The following is a 17,486-nucleotide window of genomic DNA, read 5'->3' on the forward strand; positions in this document are numbered from 1 at the left end:
CATTAAATCAAACTTGATGACTGAATGCATTTGTGATTGCCTTTGGGTGTATCAGCTTTTGTAGTTGTGCACACTAGATTGAAATAAGCATTCCACAGTTTAATTCTGCAACAGAGTTGCAGGCCTTCCACATATCATAAATGATGTTGATGAAATTTTTTTTGACATTCTGACAAGTTCTTTGACAGCATGAGAAATCTGGGGCTTGGTAGCTCAATGGGAAAGAGAGCCTCAGAGGCCAGTTTAGGTGCAGGGCAGTCATACCCTGCTCTTCACCTCTGTTGCACTGTCCATGTCTCCCCCTGCAGGAAACCAGCCAGGCTGTGCTGGAGGAGGAGCCATCTGATGGACCACTGATCCTTCGGAAGAAGAGAGCCACACAGGCAGAGAAGAATACTTGCCAGCTCTTCATCCAAACGGATCACCTTTTCTACAACTTCTATGGCTCCAGAGAGGCTGTGATTGCACAGGTATTAATATGCCACCAGAGACTGTGATTACAGGGGTATTAGGACTGTGCCTTGCCCTTGAGCAGGCAATTGTAAAATCACATACACTTAATTTGAGTGAATATGTGTGCTTCATATCTTTAATATATGTACCTTTGTCCTTGTTTTAATTGATACCCTATTAGCATGCTTGGCTGTCCATGGGTTGTGATGGCTAATGATTCATATGCTGGGGAAATGCTGTACTCAGCAAAATTAGATCTGGCTGTGTGATACAGTGACCTAGAGCCTGCCAACATTATACATAAAATCACAAGTGACTTTCCAGTGGACTATGGTAAGGGTGGAAAGTTGGGTTTTTTCATTAAAGTTGTTGCATTGTGACAGTGTAGGATACTGGGCTTCACTGGTGTATTTCAGTGCTGGTGTTAACAGCGAGTGACACATAGCCCCCATTTAGTCGTCATCTATAAATCACCACTTTCATTGTTGGGCTGAAGGATAGGAATGGCAGGATAATTGGAGTCTTTAGTGAGGCATTTATAGTTTGGTGGCAGAACTGGAAGCTATTGTTTGGATCTTGGAAATGCAGATGATGTATGGGATCATAGAGAAAAGCAGAACTTGGTGTCTTTCTGTCAGAAAAAGAAGAGGTTATTTTATTTCCAGCTAAAAAAAAAAAAAACGCTTGTCCTGTGATCTCGCTGGGACTTTTTAAATGTCTGTATGGTTATCCGGCTTATCACTTTTTAAATTTTCCGTTTGCAATGCTGTGCACTGCAAAACCCAGAGGGGTTGTCCTTGTTTAAATCTGATTCCTGTTGTTCTAGATTTCCAGCCATGTTAAGGCAATTGATGCCATATACCAGAGTACAGACTTCCAGGGTATTCGTAACATCAGCTTTATGGTGAAGAGAATTCGGGTGAGTGTGTGCATTTGTTTTGTGTAATCTCCATGCACCCTATGCAAATTTAGATTTTTTTTTTTTTTGTGACTCTTTGAAATGATGGAAATTGAACAGTCCTGCGCAAGAGTCATGTAATCTTTTTCAGAATGACTGCTTTTAAAGAAAAGTTAAAGAAATGCATTGATACATGTGTTAACAGCTCATCTTTGAATTTTTACAGAAAACATCTCAGAGCTGAGAGGTGTAAGTTATAAGTGTGTGTCAATTAAATTTCTGTAATGCTGTGGAGGGCAGCCTTTGGTCTGATTAATATTCAAATTGCCCGTTTCATTTTTATTAAGCAGTTTTTTGGTCACATCCAGCTGTAGGTGTGCACCCATTCCTCACATAATGGGGTTTATTTCAATTATTTGGGGTTGAATTACCATCATTTCTTACTGCTTGAAAAAAAATCTCTAATTAAAATACCAAAATAAAAGGTATATTCTGCATGACTTACCACCAACATATCTTTGTAATACATTATTTCTTGTTTCTCTTTTAATGTCATATTTTCTTTAATTCATTCATTATAGAAACTTATTTCAGTTCATGGTTGCAATGCTTAGCAGACTATTCTGAAAGCAGGTGATATAAGGCACGGTACACCCTAGATGCAGACATTTTGATAATTTTGGCTCATCATAATTATCCTTATCATAATCATAATGTTCACAAAGTCAATGTCCATGTCTTTAATTTACTATTGGCTGCAGCAAATTTTCATTGCAGAGGACTCCATTATATGAGGGTTGAGTGTAAATACAATATGCTGACTACAGTTTGAATTCTTCCCTGTAAATGCTGGAAAGATGCCAAGCCCACTGCACTTTGCTCCTATGTCCCCTCTACAGTGTTGAATTAACCCCTGAGGTCATTCCTCCCTTGCATTCCCAGATCAATACCACAAACGATGAGCGAGACAAATCCAACCCATTCCGCTTTGCCAACATTGGAGTGGAGAAGTTTCTGGAGCTCAACTCGGAGCAGAACCATGACGACTATTGCCTGGCCTATGTCTTCACAGACAGAGACTTTGATGATGGGGTGTTGGGCCTGGCCTGGGTGGGGGCCCCTTCAGGTACAGAACAAGTTGTAGCTACACGTAGTTAGCAGAGGGCTGTTGTCTTTACAGGGGTGCTAACGTCGATCTAAGGACTATCTTCTCAGTCTCAGCCCTCCGATCTTGGATGGCAGATAATTGTCACACTACTGCCTGAAAGCCTCTGTTAATCCTTGCGAGCAGTCCTTTCAGCTAGGCCGTCACACAGTTCTTTGGCTCAGTGTGCAGTCTTGTCCCAAGGGCAAAGTGGTCTGTGTTTGCCAAGTCTTGCATCTCTGCAGTTTCCGATTTAATGTGCACTTTAAAAGTTGGGTATTGCTTCAGTACTTCCTGTGATGTGCACAGTAATGGTGTGATGTGACCTCAGTTGTGTTGCCAGTAAATGGAGTCGTGTCCATAGGAATTCACAGCAGTGACCGCTGCTATGGATCAGACACATCAACGGGGCTGCAAACCTAACAGCCTGTAATAACACTCTCAGCTATACATGTTATGATGATGAATGCCAGCTCCTGTTTCTGAAGAAACAGTTCGTCCACAGGCAAAATGATGACATCTAGCATTGACTCTGAGCTCTGTGATGGCTCCTTATAGTTGGCAATATTGAGATGTCAGTCACAGGTGCCTTAAGTTTCACATCCAACATGCAGGTGTGTATTCAGGGAGTGTTGGAATTGGGTTGTGCCTGAGGCTATACTGCTGGACCACTGATAGCCCAAAGCGTTCCTGCAGATCACATCCTTCATATCCCACACATCCTTGCGGTTCTCCCTATGGACCTTATTCCAGGGCTTGCCTTTTCCACTGTGTGGGCAACCCATGCTCAGCTCAGCTGCATGCTTTAGGCCCCTTTACTGGAGTGGTATGGGGTCTTATTGTGGAGAAAGTGGGGGGTGGACTTTATATTCATCAATGTAGGTGAATTATTAACTCCAAGGTGTAGCAGACAGGTTTACCACAGAGTACATCAGGGAATTCACCAGCCATTCATGCTTGTATAGGCAGATTTACTGCATTCCAGCAAGTGAAGTACTAACTAGCCATGCTGTACTGAGATATTCCCTCTTCAAAGACTGATAATTAATATTTTTTTCTCTACTAAAACGAAATGTATACCTGAAGCATGCAGTTTATATTTTACTATCAACCTTTTAACTAACTACACGTAGAGAGCAGTTAAGTAGAGTTAACATCCTATACTGTTTGTATAAGAGCAAATCAGAGGTCAGACAAGCAATCGGGAATCTAAATGATTGTTACGTTCCTCAGGCTTTAAACAATTAAATAATTAGAAGATCCAAAATAAGAAAGAGCACATGCTTCTACTCACTGTGGGGTGAGCCAAAATGAAAATTTGCTTAGTACCAGGCATGATGGAGGTATGTGTTCTCATAGCCACAGAGCAGCAGACTGCCATTATGACTGCATTGCGCAACCCACAAACTGACCGTGGATGTGTCTTCATCAACACTCCTCTGCAGGGGTCAAGATTCTGTGTGTTTGTCTTCTCACCTCTGCAGTTGGTTAGTTGGGTGTGCTAGTGTGTCTTTAAGCAGTGCTGTAGTGTCACTCTGTATTCATCAGCACTTTGCAGAGGATTGGCTGGCTTAACCCTTGTGCAGTCTTTAGTTCATGACAGTCAACCACACTGCAAGAGAATTGGATATGCCATTTCCTCATGAGGTCATGTAGTGCAGCCTCACGCATCCCTGCTGTGCTTGACGACTGATTCCTGCCCACTTGACATACTGCTTTTGAGATGAGTACCACCTGGCTGCTCTTATGTGCTTCATTGCTCTGGCTGTGAGGGCAGCCATCAGAATGTCCTTCCCTGCCCCTTTCCTGACAGTAAAACTACAAGGAACTCCAAAAAAAAAAAAAAAAAAAAAAAAAACAGTATTGTCCTCATTTAGCATTTGCAGTCATTTGGAAATTGGCAACACATAGTTTGGGGGCAAAGTATTTAATCATTCTTGTAATCATATCAGTTTAACATGTTTGGCTTTGCCTCCAAACCAACAGGTAAAATGTACTGAACTGCCTAGGTGAGTGTGTCACAACCACTGAAGGGAAAAACTGATAAGCTCTCTGAAGCCATACTACCTTAGTGAACTTTGAAGTGGTGCTCAAATGACTGGTTGTTGAAATTGTACAGTTAAAGTGCTTTCTGTCTGTCTCCCTTCAGGAAGCTCGGGTGGCATTTGTGAAAAGAGCAAGCAGTACTCTGACGGGAAAAGAAAGTCCCTCAACACTGGCATCATCACAGTGCAGAACTATGCCTCTCACGTCCCACCCAAGGTCTCTCATATCACCTTTGCTCACGAGGTTGGCCACAACTTTGGCTCACCAGTAAGTGCCCCGTCAAAAAGCTTCAGTAGGCTTAAAATTGTGAAGTTCGGGCTTAGCCTGTTGGTTCTTGAACACTACTGACAGACTGCTGGTACATCCTATTCACCTCACTCCCCTCAGCATGATTCTGGCAATGAGTGCACTCCTGGAGAGTCCAAGACACAGGACATGAAGGAGAGAGGCAACTACATCATGTATGCCAGGGCTACGTCTGGGGATAAGCTCAACAACAACAAATTCTCCACCTGCAGTGTGCGCAACATCAGCCAGGTGCTGGAAAAGAAAAGAGCCTCCTGCTTTGTGGGTACGTGCTCAGAAACCCCTCCACAGAGGGAAACTGGTGTGGCCTGCACTAACAGAATAACAACCATGTACATGAGGCTGTGAGAATGACTTCAGCCAAAATCATTTTGATAAAGTTTGATGTATCAACAAACATTTGACCCTAGTATTGGGAAGATTACTAAGATGATTGCTCTCTTTCTGGTTGTGGTTCATGACAGTGCCTTAAATGTTGTTTTTGTGTGTGTTTGTCCAGAGTCTGGCCAGCCCATATGTGGGAATGGGCTGGTGGAAGCGGGTGAAGAATGTGATTGTGGGTATAGTGATCAGTGCAAGGACCAATGTTGCTATGATGCCAACCAACCAGATGGCCAGAAGTGTAAACTGAAGCCCAACAAAGTCTGCAGGCAAGCATCCAGTCGGTTTCTGGCAGGATTTTAAGTACATTTTAAAGGCTTTGTACCTTACTTGTTTCTCTGTTTTCAGCCCCAGCCAGGGCCCCTGCTGCACTTTTGAGTGCACCTTCAAAAGCAGTCAGGAGAAGTGTCGAGAGGAGTCTGACTGTGCCCGTGAGGGCATGTGTAACGGTATCTCAGCCCAGTGCCCTGCCTCCGAACCCAAAGCCAACTTAACTGAGTGCCATGGGGCAACGCAAGTGTGCCTGAATGGGGTGTGTACCCTAGGAATGATTTGTCAAATGCTCAAGTGTGATTATGTCACTGCATGGACCCTGTGTTTAGTGTGTGTCAGCATTTTCTTGTACTTGAGAGTGCATGAGGTCTTGGGTAAGAGGGAGAAGATTTGTCATGTCAAGCATAAAGACTACACACCTGGTCAGGAAACTTAGAACCTCAGACTTTTTTTTAATTCTGCAGATCTGGCTGAATCCAAAAATGTGAAATCCTGATGAAGTTTTTTTTTTTTTTTTTTGGGCTCATTTCAGTACAGGTGGTCCCCAACTTAAGATGGGGTTGCATTCCGTGAAACCCATCGTAAGTCGGAAATATCGTAAATCAAAAATGCATTTAATAGACCTCTTGTCATTGCGAACAAGGCCGAGGCACTGTTGTTGTTGAACCCAAATACGGGTGCATTTTACTGAAGGCACAACTAAAGGGGCAGGCACACACCGTTGTCAGGAAACAGGCGTTGGTCAGGCGATTCGCAAATGTGATTCTGTAGGACGAGACGAGAGACATGGTCAAGAAGCAAGCAAAGATCTGTTGTGAGAAGGCAGGAACGAGGAAGAGGGGCGAAGGAAAACACTGGTTATGGAGCTGTGCTGAAGATGCAGTTGCCCAAGACGAGGTTCCGCGAGCAGGTGTGGTGGCACAGTTCCTTTATAGCCGTCCTTTCTGATCGGTGGCAGGTGCGGGCATCATACGCGTGGCTGTGGTCTTGACGCTTCCGCGTGACAGACTGGGAGATGCAGATCGCTGCTGCTGTTCAGCATCACGAGAGAGTATCGCTCCACATATTGCTTGCCCAGGAAAAATTCAAAATTCGACGTACGGTTTCTACTGAATGTCTATCGCCAGCTCACCATTGTAAAGTCGAAAAATCCTAAATTGAACCATCGTAAGTCGGGAACCACCTGTATACACATAAGCTTATGTATACGTATCTAAGCTAGTGAGGAGGATTGTAACATGTGCCAAATGCATCTGCCTGTTTGATTCCACAAATTTCTCAGCTGGGTGGATGTGCGGGTCATGTGATTTTCACTCTGCTCTTCCCTCCAGGTGTGCTCAGGCTCCATCTGTGAGAAACACAATCTAGAGGTGTGTACCTGTGCCAGTGTGGATGGCAAGGATGAGACAGAGCTGTGCCATGTCTGCTGCATGGAGAAAAGTGAGTCCTCCTGTAATATGGTCTCTGCCCTGGCCCTCTAATCTTGACCTGCACTCTGTAACATTCTGATTTCTCTTTGTGAATATTATAACTGATGGATTGTATTGTTAAATTAGGGTTAAGGCAAGCAAGAGCTTGTTGCTAGTGAGCCCACTTCCTTATGTCCTGCCCTCTTCTTCCACAGTGAAGCCAAGTACATGTAGCAGCACTAGCTCTGAGAAATGGGCGCACTTCTTCAACAGGAAGGTGATCACACTACAGCCCGGCTCACCCTGCAATGACTTCAGGGGCTACTGTGACGTCTTCATGAAGTGCCGCCTCGTGGATGCCGATGGCCCCCTGGCCAGGCTCAAGAAGGCCCTTTTCAATCCTGAGCTTTATGAGAACATTGCAGAGTGGATTGTGGTAAGTATTTCGTGTTTGATTAACAACAGGTTCAGGTTTTACAAGATTTTGTATTTCTAAACCAAAAATGTGCTACATATTGCATGCATGCACTGTTAGCAGTTAAACAGATCAAGAGGAATAAAATTAATTAAAAAAAAAAAAAAAAGTCTGTAGGATGCATATGCAATATGGATAGTTCTGTGTTCTGAATGTGCTTAGTATAGCCAGGCTTTCACAACTCTGCCTTGTTTTGCACAAATTATCAGGCTCACTGGTGGGCTGTTCTGTTGATGGGTATCGCACTCATCATGCTTATGGCGGGCTTCATTAAGATCTGCAGTGTCCACACCCCCAGCAGCAACCCCAAGCTGCCACCACCCAAACCACTTCCAGGTAATTGGGAGGCAGAGCTAAGGGGGAAAGGTCTCACCTGTCCAAAAGAAGTAGGATATGAAGTATACCCCATGGATCACATTGTCATGTGTCAGCATCCAGTCTGTATCAGCCAACCAAACTTGACCCTCAGAATCAATCCAACTGAAATCAGTGCTTAAGTCACCAGTAAGCATAGTAGTGGTTAAAAGCTAGGACCTTAAACCAGAAAGATGACATTTGCTGTATTTTTCTTTCAGGAATTGCCCTTAATCTCAGTGTCTTCAACCGATGTCTAGGTTTTATTTTTACAATTGTTACAAAGAAGTAACTTGTTTGAGTTTCTGTAGATGAGCAAGTGGTGCGATGTAGAAGTTCTCAAACTGATGCCCTTTGTGGGGGGCGCTTGTCTCATTCAGGAACGCTGAAGCGGAGAAGACCTCAGCACCCGCAGACCCAAGCACAGCCACCACGCCACCACCGCCAGCCCAGAGAAAGCTATCAGATGGGCCAAATGAGACGTTGAGGCAGGCTATGTCTTGCCTTAGTCCTTCCTAGTGCCTACAGAGGGAAAACTTCACTCCAAAGAAATACCTGTACCGGTTACTCATTGAACCCCTACCACAAACTAGAAACAAAGAAAATAATAATTTTAATGAAAAAGAAAAAATTAAATGGACAGTCAGTCCTACAAAGACCACTGCTCTTGGAGCCAGCCAAGCTCACTTGGCCCTTTTTTTTTTTCTTTTTTTTTTTAAAAAAAAAAAAAAAAAAAAAAAAGACTGATTTCTTTCTCAAAGTTCACAATGGGCAAAGAGAGAATCTTTTTTCCCGTGATCATGTGAGCTTATCTTTTTTCCAGCCTTCAATTTATTTTTCTTCATAATGACAAAAGAGTCAGGGATGGCATAGCCTTTGAGCCCTTCTCCTCTTGTCATTTTTGCTTCTTTCACAAGCAACAGCCACCATGCAGAAGAGCAGACTGCAGGTGATGCATGAGCTTCGGATGCCAATCCAGGCAAGAGATGACTTTGCCAACTTAATTACCATAGAAACAAAAACGCAGGCTTTTACTGAGATGAACACACATTGCACCCCTTTCAGTGTGCAGATTGTACAGAGATCTCAGTATAGTTTTTTTTTCATTGTACATGAGAAGCCAGTCTTTTTTCTGCTGTTTTGATAAACATGTTTTAATTGACACACTCAGGATATATATATTAAAAAAAATCACAGGAAGAAGTGTTGTGAAATCAGAGTGGACAATTTCTTGATTTCCCTGCCTCTTGCCCCCTTCTCTTTTTTTGTGGCTGCAAGTGAGAGCCCAGAAGCCTTTTGTGATATTACCATACTGGGTTGAATTTTTTTTTTTCCCCCCCCCCATGTCACATTACTTAATGTATAACAGCTCTTAGGTTGTAAATTGCACAGATTATTGGGAAAAATGTTTTTAAGTGAATAAAGATGGATAATTGTGAATAAAAGCTCATTTACAGGGGTGATGGGTGGTATGTACTTGAGATATTGTTGGAGGTATAAGAATGTTAGGTGTACTAGGTAAATTACTGAAAGGCGTTCGGTGGTGTTTTCAGGGTTCTGGGGAGCAGGTTTTTGGGGGAGGTTTGAGTTTCATTACATTGGTTTGTGGATCTTTTTCTTCCTTTTCTTTTTCTGATACATTGCTCTGCAATGACATCAGCCAATGAACAACCACTAAGTATAACAGGTGATTGATCACATGATTTAGTCATGCTCACTGTGACAATGAGTTTGAGATGACGAGACAAAGACTTCCAGCAGAAGGAGATGATGGCTTGCTTTGCACTTTGTCTCACAGCTTGAGGCTCTCTCTACCCTTGTGAGGATGTGACCTGAGTGATTAGAGAAGTTTCCACTTCAGGTTCTGAGTGTCGTTATGCTTCCAGCAGGATATGTAAATTATGTCCCCATCGATCTCTTTTATGGTTCCTGAACTATGCTCAGTGGGAAGCATGGAGCTTTGTAAAACAGGGTAAGAGGTTGGCCAGTCTGCACACACATTTGACTGAAGTTTCCACATGCAATGGAGACATCCAGTTGTCATTCAGGAGCCTTTAGTATTTTTTTTCCTCTTTTTTCCCCTCTCTCTCTCTCACTCTCTCTCACACACACACACACACACACACACACACACACACACACACACACACACACACACACACACCTGAAATCCCGCTGGATGTCCCTGATGACCAGTCTGGTATAGCAGAGCTGTCATTTCTCATTCCTGGTTTTTAATTTGAATGATGAAATGGAAAAATTGAATTGGATTTATTACTCCAGATGAAACAAAGATTCTAGCACAGACTTTTTACAAAGGTATTCTGTGTGACTGAAATGGCAGTAGGCACTTTGATTAGCCAATTTTGAGCAAGTGAGCCTGACCAGGCTTCTGCTGTGCATCGTTGTTAGGAACCTACCTTCTGGAAGTGCAAAGAGGGAGATTGCTTCACTTCAGTACCTCATGTTTCCCCTCCTTCCCCACCGTGCCAACCCTGAAGGTCAGCTTATGGGACAAGCAGAGTAGGGTTGTTACAGCAGCTTTGCAGTTAGTGTGGTTTTGTAATGCAGTCATACACTTTGCACGTCAGGAGTAGGGTACCACAGAATGACTGGCCTGTTTTTATTTTTTATTTTTTAAAGATAAGAGGAAACAGCCTCTTTTTACCAGATTTTATTATAGTAATTGTGTTAATTTGCTGTTATGCAGTACTAGGGTGTCTCAGCCTAGGGCAGATATGATAACCCATGAGGAACTTCACCCCTCAAATAAGCATAGTGCACCAATGTGGAAGTCATGTGGATTGCCACTCCAACAGGATTGTTTCCCTGTAAGCCATTGCAGAGCACCATAAGCTTTCACTTTTCTTTTTCCGAGACAAAGCAAGAATTGCTGTGTCCCAGATTGTGTGTCCAAGCTCCAAGATCGGTTAAACGTTAATGTGACAAATGTTAAGAACGGCTGAATGTGACTAACTCTCCTATGGTTTAAGATGGTGGGTTTTTTTGGCTTGGAACAGGTTTTTCACAGATAATATGTGGGAAATTGCATTGAGTGTGATACCGTTGACATGTATTCTCCATGTCCATATCCTGTGATAGAGGGTCCCTGTAGAACTGAGAGTGGAATATTTTTTTCTCCTTTGAGTCTCTGTAGAAGTCTGAGGGAATTGGTGCACTGAAATGTCCGCTCTGACTTAAAATGTGGTTGGTGACACAAATGGAAAGATTATAGAGGAAATAAGTCTTATACTACTGTCTGATTTTTATGTCCGCTGTGTTTTATACAGTATCCAGATTTTTTGTTCACCTTAAAGATTTTTACTAAAAACTGCAAAAAGTATTGTGCAAAACATGTAATTTTTTGAAGTACTTGAAATGCATTAATAAAAATAGACTTGTTCAAAATGGAATTGATGCATTTTAGTTTTACACGTGTGTGTGTGTGTGTAGTCTCTTTTTCAGTGTTTGTAAACACTGAAAAAAAGATGTCCTCACAAGGGAAAAGGTTTTCTTTTTGCTTACCCCCCTCAAAAAAAAAAAAAAAAACTACTCACCTCCTGCAGACTGCAAATGTCAGCAAGTGAAGAAACATGGTTAGAAAAGAATGGGGTGTCAGCCATAGCCTGTATTTGCCCAGTGAGGTAGAGAAACCAATAGCCCATCTGCTCCACCTTCCTGTGTTACCTGGGCCTCCTCGCCACAGATAACTTGGCAAAATGGCGATGGAATCCGAGTCCACACCACAGGGTACATGACATGTTCTGCTCGTGGCAGTGAAGGCCTAGCTTGAATTTTCAAAGAAACTTTCGTGCTTTTCAAAAATATCCATAAAGAAGAATAAGGTCTCAGTGTGTAAATTTAAAAAAAAAAAAAAAAGATATCAGTGATAATGCCTCGATTTTGGGGAGGCAGCCTGTCCGCATCATTTGCCTGTGCTGTTTGCATTTTGTGAACCTGTGCTGTTGGTTATATTTTGCACATTGAAGACCACCAATGCATTTCCTAAACAACAGTGATGGCTGCTCTTTGCGCTGTTGCTGTGAGCTCCACCCTCAGCTTCCTCTTACACTCTTTCTCAGTGCTGCAGCGATTGCAGGCACTTCTGTCCGCATTGCAAGATCACCGTGCTCTGCCTTCCAGCGGAGCCCATTTGCAGTCTACTCCCTCACTACTTATCTTGTCCTCATTTTGGCCTTCCACTTCCTCTTAAATTTAATTAGAGCTGGCTCAAAGGTTTATTTCATTAATTCATGCATTGATTATTTCTGCATTATTTTCTGTCACATTCATATGCAAATGCAATGTTGTGTACAAGAGCAACATGTCAAGGGTCCATACACTCAAACGGAGACATGCAACATCACTGAAGATGCGCAATGATGTACTAAAGGTAAATTTTGACAGTACTGTGTTTGAGGGTTGCCTCAGCCGTGTGGTGTGTGTTGTCGTCCCAGTGCTCCTGGCAGGCTCTCCATGAAGGCGACCTTGAGTCTTGACTGTCATCGTGCGCCTGCGCCCAAGGGTCCGGTTCACCCGTGAAGAAACTTTTCTCACATCTTGCAGACGGTGCTGTGCCGATAGCAGCAGCGTTTGCTCCAGTCTGGTGTTGTGAAGATAGAGTGGTGGCCAATACTGTCCTCAGGGCTGTCATGCTTTTATAAAAGGGAAGGAACTCAAGACGGCACATGGTTAGATCTAAAATGGCCTGACCTGTAATATAAACTGGTGAACTTGGTCTCAGCCTTCTGACTGCGTTCTCCATCTGCACACCCACCGCACATCATATCTCCTTCAGTGCAGACACAAACCCGAAACTCGCAGGCCTTCCAGAAAGAGTGGAGTCAAACACATCTGTCTCTCCTGTGCAACCCTGACTCAACCAGGTGTGGGATGCTGTTACTGGAAGCACAAATTCTATTACTATGCAAGAGTACTTGTTCTGGATGAATCTGTGTTCTTTACCCATTCTCCACTTTGTCACCTAGTGTTTGCAGATTTAAAAAGATGTGCCAATGGTTGAATTCTCACACAGTGACACAGAGCACTGAACAAAGGGATAAAACAAGATTGCTGATTATATAAACGTTACATGTGCAGGTATTAAAGCTGTAAGTATGCCTACTGGCCACAGAGCAAAGGAACAACAAACTTCCAACTGAAGTCAAAGGAAGAGTAATCTATTTATCGGTCATCGCGGTGACCACTTGCCTTGTAACCCATACAAACACCAGGCCTGATGTTAAGATCAGAGCAACTGGGTGGGGGAATATACCATCCACTTGCAATCATGGTTCCCTATCTCTGAGTTCAGTATTTTCATTTTAGTCTTCTTAAATGTGTTTCTTGGAATATAAGCCTTCATGTAGCCACTAATTGTCTAAGGCGACTTAGTGTTACAGAAGAGGGTGCGGTGGTGCAGCGAATTTGACCGGGTCCTGCTCTCTGGTGGGTCTGGGGTTCAAATCCTGCTTGGGGTGCCTTGTGATGGACTGGTGTCCTGTCCTGGGTGTGTCCCCTCCCCCTCCAGCCTTACACCCTCTGTTGCTAGGTTAGACTCTGGTTTGCCCCAACCCTATTTGGGACAAGCAGTTTCAGTCACTGTGTGTGACTTAGTGTTAACATGACAATTTTGCCTATTTATACAGCAGGGTGTTCTTACTGCATCATTTTAGTGTATGTACCTCGGTCAAGGGTACAACAGTGGAAGTAACATTTGTAGTGGAGACCTTCAGATCACGAGGTGACCTCCCTCGAAGGTCCTGCACGTGGCCACGGTACTCTCCTGGGCTTCTTCTTCTTTGTTCTCTTACCGCGTTTGAGCACTCTTGCCGCAAGGGGGCGCTAAACGCAAAATTAACACGTGCTTGTCCAAAGTCAATCAATAACGTTGTTGTGTCTTTAGCACACAAAATACTGGCCCCAATCAAATATACTTTTCTCTACAACTTAAGTGTTTAATATTTAGCAAATTAACAAAAGCATCCAAATAGTGATCTATTGATGTATTCTTATAGATATTCTATTCTATCACAATGATATTCTTATATTATTATGTATTCTTTACAGCATATGAAATCAGAAGTATAATTCTAAGTGCTCATTGGTTAAGAATGTTTTTTCTAAAGATTTCTGAGTATGTTTAAATTCTGTTTTTAATTTCCAACAGGTTCCCTTTACAACACTACCCGGAATAACATTTAAACCTTTGAGGAGTTCTGGTGACATGTCTATGTTTTTCTGGGGTTGACATAATATGAAATGTTTGCCAGTTTACCCCAAGTCTCTCCTGGGCACCATGGTGACACATCAGCTCTGTGGCTTCCACACCAACCAGAAGATCATCTCTCCTCAGACTTCGTACCTCCTCTCTAATCATGTGCTATGCTCTTTACAATTCCTTTGGTCATTTGAAGTTAATCTGGTTATATAACAAACAGTGCGGAGCATGATATCGAAGCCGCTGTTGTGTAATACTCCTCCTGGACCTTTATGGGTAGCTAACAAAGGACAGAGCCGAAAGCTGAAAGCACGCAAGCATAGTCCCTGTCCAACCGTTCTCACTTCAACTCCCATCTCTCCTGCTCACACACCTGGAACACCTTCTGATGGTCTGAAAGTGGTTTTGCTGGCTGATTACTGTGTCATGACCAGCTGCCACACTTTGGCAACTGCACCTCATCGTTCCATAGTATCCATATCCAGAGTGATCAGCAGGATCGAGTGGCGGGCACAGTGTTCACGTACATATACTGTGTGTGAGCAGCTCCAGGCCAGAAGCATGTGGATCAGGCTGGTGTGATTCTGCACTTGCTGTGCCGATCGCCTGTGCGGGGCTCCTGGTTCGCTCACTCTGCTCCACTTAACATGTGGTCTGCTACCCATGATCCTCTGCTTCTAGCATGCAAATATGGAAGCACACAGCTGGGCCCTGTGCAACCATCTGTGGTCCAGTACAGGTGAGGCCACAGGCTGACCCCTCAACAATGACACAAGGAAGGTGGAGGTGACCTCACGCCCCCCTGCTAAAGACCCCGAAGAGCATCCCTGTACCGTGTGCTGTAGACATTCCAGTCATTCCATGTGCCTCAGTTTCCATTTCACTAATCCTTTACTGTGTGCTGTCCTTCACACTCTCTCCTGTTTGTGTGACAGGAAGCAAACATTACTGTGATTTATTGTGAACATCATTTCCTGCATGAGCTCAGCTGTCTGGAGGAGGCAATAAGGAGGCCGTGACACTGCTTTGGTATTTTCCGCAGAGGGTCACAGTGCTTCTCCAGTCCTTCTTCGCCCTCGGTCCTACTGAAGTGGGCAGGTGGACCTTTAGAGCTGATGGACTGGACCTTGAATGAATAGTGACAGAACATCATGAACAGGAGGTTGTTATGCAACTCTCTGTACCCACTCTTAGCTGGAACACTTATCAAATGATAGATGTCTTATAGTATTATGTAGTATATGCATATTGCAATATGCAAAACTAAGATGGCTAAGGGAAATTATTTTACATTATCTCAGAGAATACTGCTACCAGAAATCTTACTATTTTTTCTCTGTTTTTGGAAAGAGAAAAAACTAATGATGGAATCTGTTCTTAATGAGTATAATTGTAATTCAGTCAAATGCATCCATCCATCCATCATTAATAACTGCTTATCCAATGTAGGGTCCTGCAGGTGTGAAGTCTACCCTGGGAAATTCAGGGTGTGAGGCTTAAGACACCATGGACAGGACACCAGTCCAAGACAGGGCAATCATACACACTTTCACTCGCACACAGGCACCTTACACTTCACTAGGAACACATATCTTTAGACTGTGAGAGGAAACCCACAGAAGTTCCACACAGCCAGAGCCAGATTCGAACCCACATCCAAACCCAGAGTCTACACACTATGAAGCACTGGTGCTACTCACTGCAGTGCTGTGCCCTTCTGAGTCAATACAATATTGGTCAAATTTATTATAGTTCTACATTGTCAGTTTAATCAACTTGAGTTTCATTTTTGCATAATTGCTCTGTCAAACTGACTCAAAGTGCAGGAGCTCTATAATCACCTCACAGTAAGCTAATATTGTTTATTGTCATTGTAGAGCTGTGGGTAGCCACTCTGACCATAGACTGTGATACAAATCTATTCCGTTTGATCAAATCTGCATTTTTTATTAAATTTCCGCATATGAGTTCTGATGAGATCTGTCAAAATTCCCCATCACTCCAGCAGGAGAAGGGAAGCTCATTATTGCCACGATTACATGGACATGGAGACTATTCTTGCAGAGAGATGCCAAGACGGTCAGCGGTGGGGAAATGAAAGAACAGTTCGGATAATGGTCACTGAAGGATGATATCTCTGTTACCACTTCTCCCTCCTATCAAGTAAGTCACTTTGATTGAAGCCACTAAGGCACCCTCCATCACAGTGTTCACACCAAAGCATTTCTTATTCCGGGTGCATCTTCTATCATTGCTTCATCTGTGGGAAATTGAGTTCTGCTCCTTTTAGTCGTTCCCTTCACCTGAGCTTTGGCCCACTAATATGCCGTACAAGTACCTGACAACCTCTTATGCTCTGCTTTATCACATTTTTATACTGCACATTACAAAAATAAAATCACAAACCCATTTCACTCATTTTCATGAAATGCTTGTCTTTCCTTGTCAGTCACAGTGATCTGGAGCCTATCTTGGAATCACCTGGGCAATAGGCTAGGAGGATAAATGTCCGTTGCAGGGTCGCCACACACACACACACACACACACACACACACACACACACACACACACACACACACACACACACACACACACACACACTAATGGCAATTAAGAGTCACCAGTTAACCTGAAATGCACGTCTTTGGATTGTGAATGGAAGTCCACTCAGATATGGGAGAATCATGCAAACTCCATACACAATGTGAGATGGCTTCAAAGCTATGCCTGAAAGGTGAAAGGTAAAATAAGTGAGCTGAATAACCACCAATGATTGTCATGGATGAACTGGATGAGTTGACATCTCACAGATAACAGTGGATTGCACACATCGTAAGCTGGCGAAACTCTTCAGACTTAACCATCCATACAAACTGTGAAGATCAGTCACCTACACAGGGGGATGATGTGGTGTTGGGTCTCAGGTGCTCCTACCTGAAGACCCAGCTGGCCACTTAAAGTTGACTGACTGTTGGCACACCAACAGCCCTGTGGTTATACAAAGGATCTTGAGAAAGCTAGTAGTAGAGGTAGTACCCTTGAGCAAGATTCTTATTCTAACATAGGCCCTACTCCTGTATCATATGTAAATGTTTGTGTACCTTTATAAAAAAAATTGTAGGAAGGTGATCAGGATTCATCTATCCTGCGTTTTATGCACCTACTCGTGTGACAAACATCGGTGCATAAAGTGGAAAGAAACAAATTAGGTTCATTTAAGAATCACACATCTGCCTCTATGTCTCTCTTTCTCCTAATGTAATACACAAATTGTATTTCCTCTGAGATGTATGTCGCTTTGGAGAAAAGTGTCTGCTAAATGAATACCTGTACATGTATATGTAAATCATTCCAGTAAAATTACCGAGCTGTTTAAATGAGTAAATAATTGTAGGTTGATTAACATTGTAAGTCACTCTGGAGGAAAGAATCAACTAAATGAATAAATGTAAATATAAAGCTTTAAAAGATTTGAAAAGTCACCAGAAGATGGTAGTTTTACATCTGTGGGAGCTTTAGAAACCTGG

At 43.1% G+C, this 17,486-nt stretch overlaps 1 protein-coding gene across 1 annotated transcript in view; it reads left to right on the forward strand.

Moving 5' to 3' along the window:
- The window catches only part of LOC108926731 (disintegrin and metalloproteinase domain-containing protein 10-like), a 52,739-nt gene extending 42,882 nt beyond the window's left edge, over positions 1 to 9,857 (forward strand). Inside the window, exons 6-16 of the mRNA XM_018739627.2 lie at positions 309 to 470; positions 1,280 to 1,372; positions 2,294 to 2,477; positions 4,645 to 4,808; positions 4,929 to 5,112; positions 5,347 to 5,497; positions 5,577 to 5,760; positions 6,833 to 6,941; positions 7,126 to 7,346; positions 7,595 to 7,721; positions 8,120 to 9,857. Of these exons, the coding sequence (XP_018595143.2) occupies positions 309 to 470; positions 1,280 to 1,372; positions 2,294 to 2,477; positions 4,645 to 4,808; positions 4,929 to 5,112; positions 5,347 to 5,497; positions 5,577 to 5,760; positions 6,833 to 6,941; positions 7,126 to 7,346; positions 7,595 to 7,721; positions 8,120 to 8,226 (1,686 nt within the window). The 3' untranslated portion in view covers positions 8,227 to 9,857. The remainder of the gene's footprint in view (positions 1 to 308; positions 471 to 1,279; positions 1,373 to 2,293; positions 2,478 to 4,644; positions 4,809 to 4,928; positions 5,113 to 5,346; positions 5,498 to 5,576; positions 5,761 to 6,832; positions 6,942 to 7,125; positions 7,347 to 7,594; positions 7,722 to 8,119) is intronic.
- The last annotated feature ends 7,629 nt before the right edge of the window (positions 9,858 to 17,486 follow it).

This window comes from Scleropages formosus, chromosome 11 (assembly GCF_900964775.1).
Source record: "Scleropages formosus chromosome 11, fSclFor1.1, whole genome shotgun sequence".
Lineage (NCBI taxonomy): Eukaryota > Metazoa > Chordata > Actinopteri > Osteoglossiformes > Osteoglossidae > Scleropages > Scleropages formosus.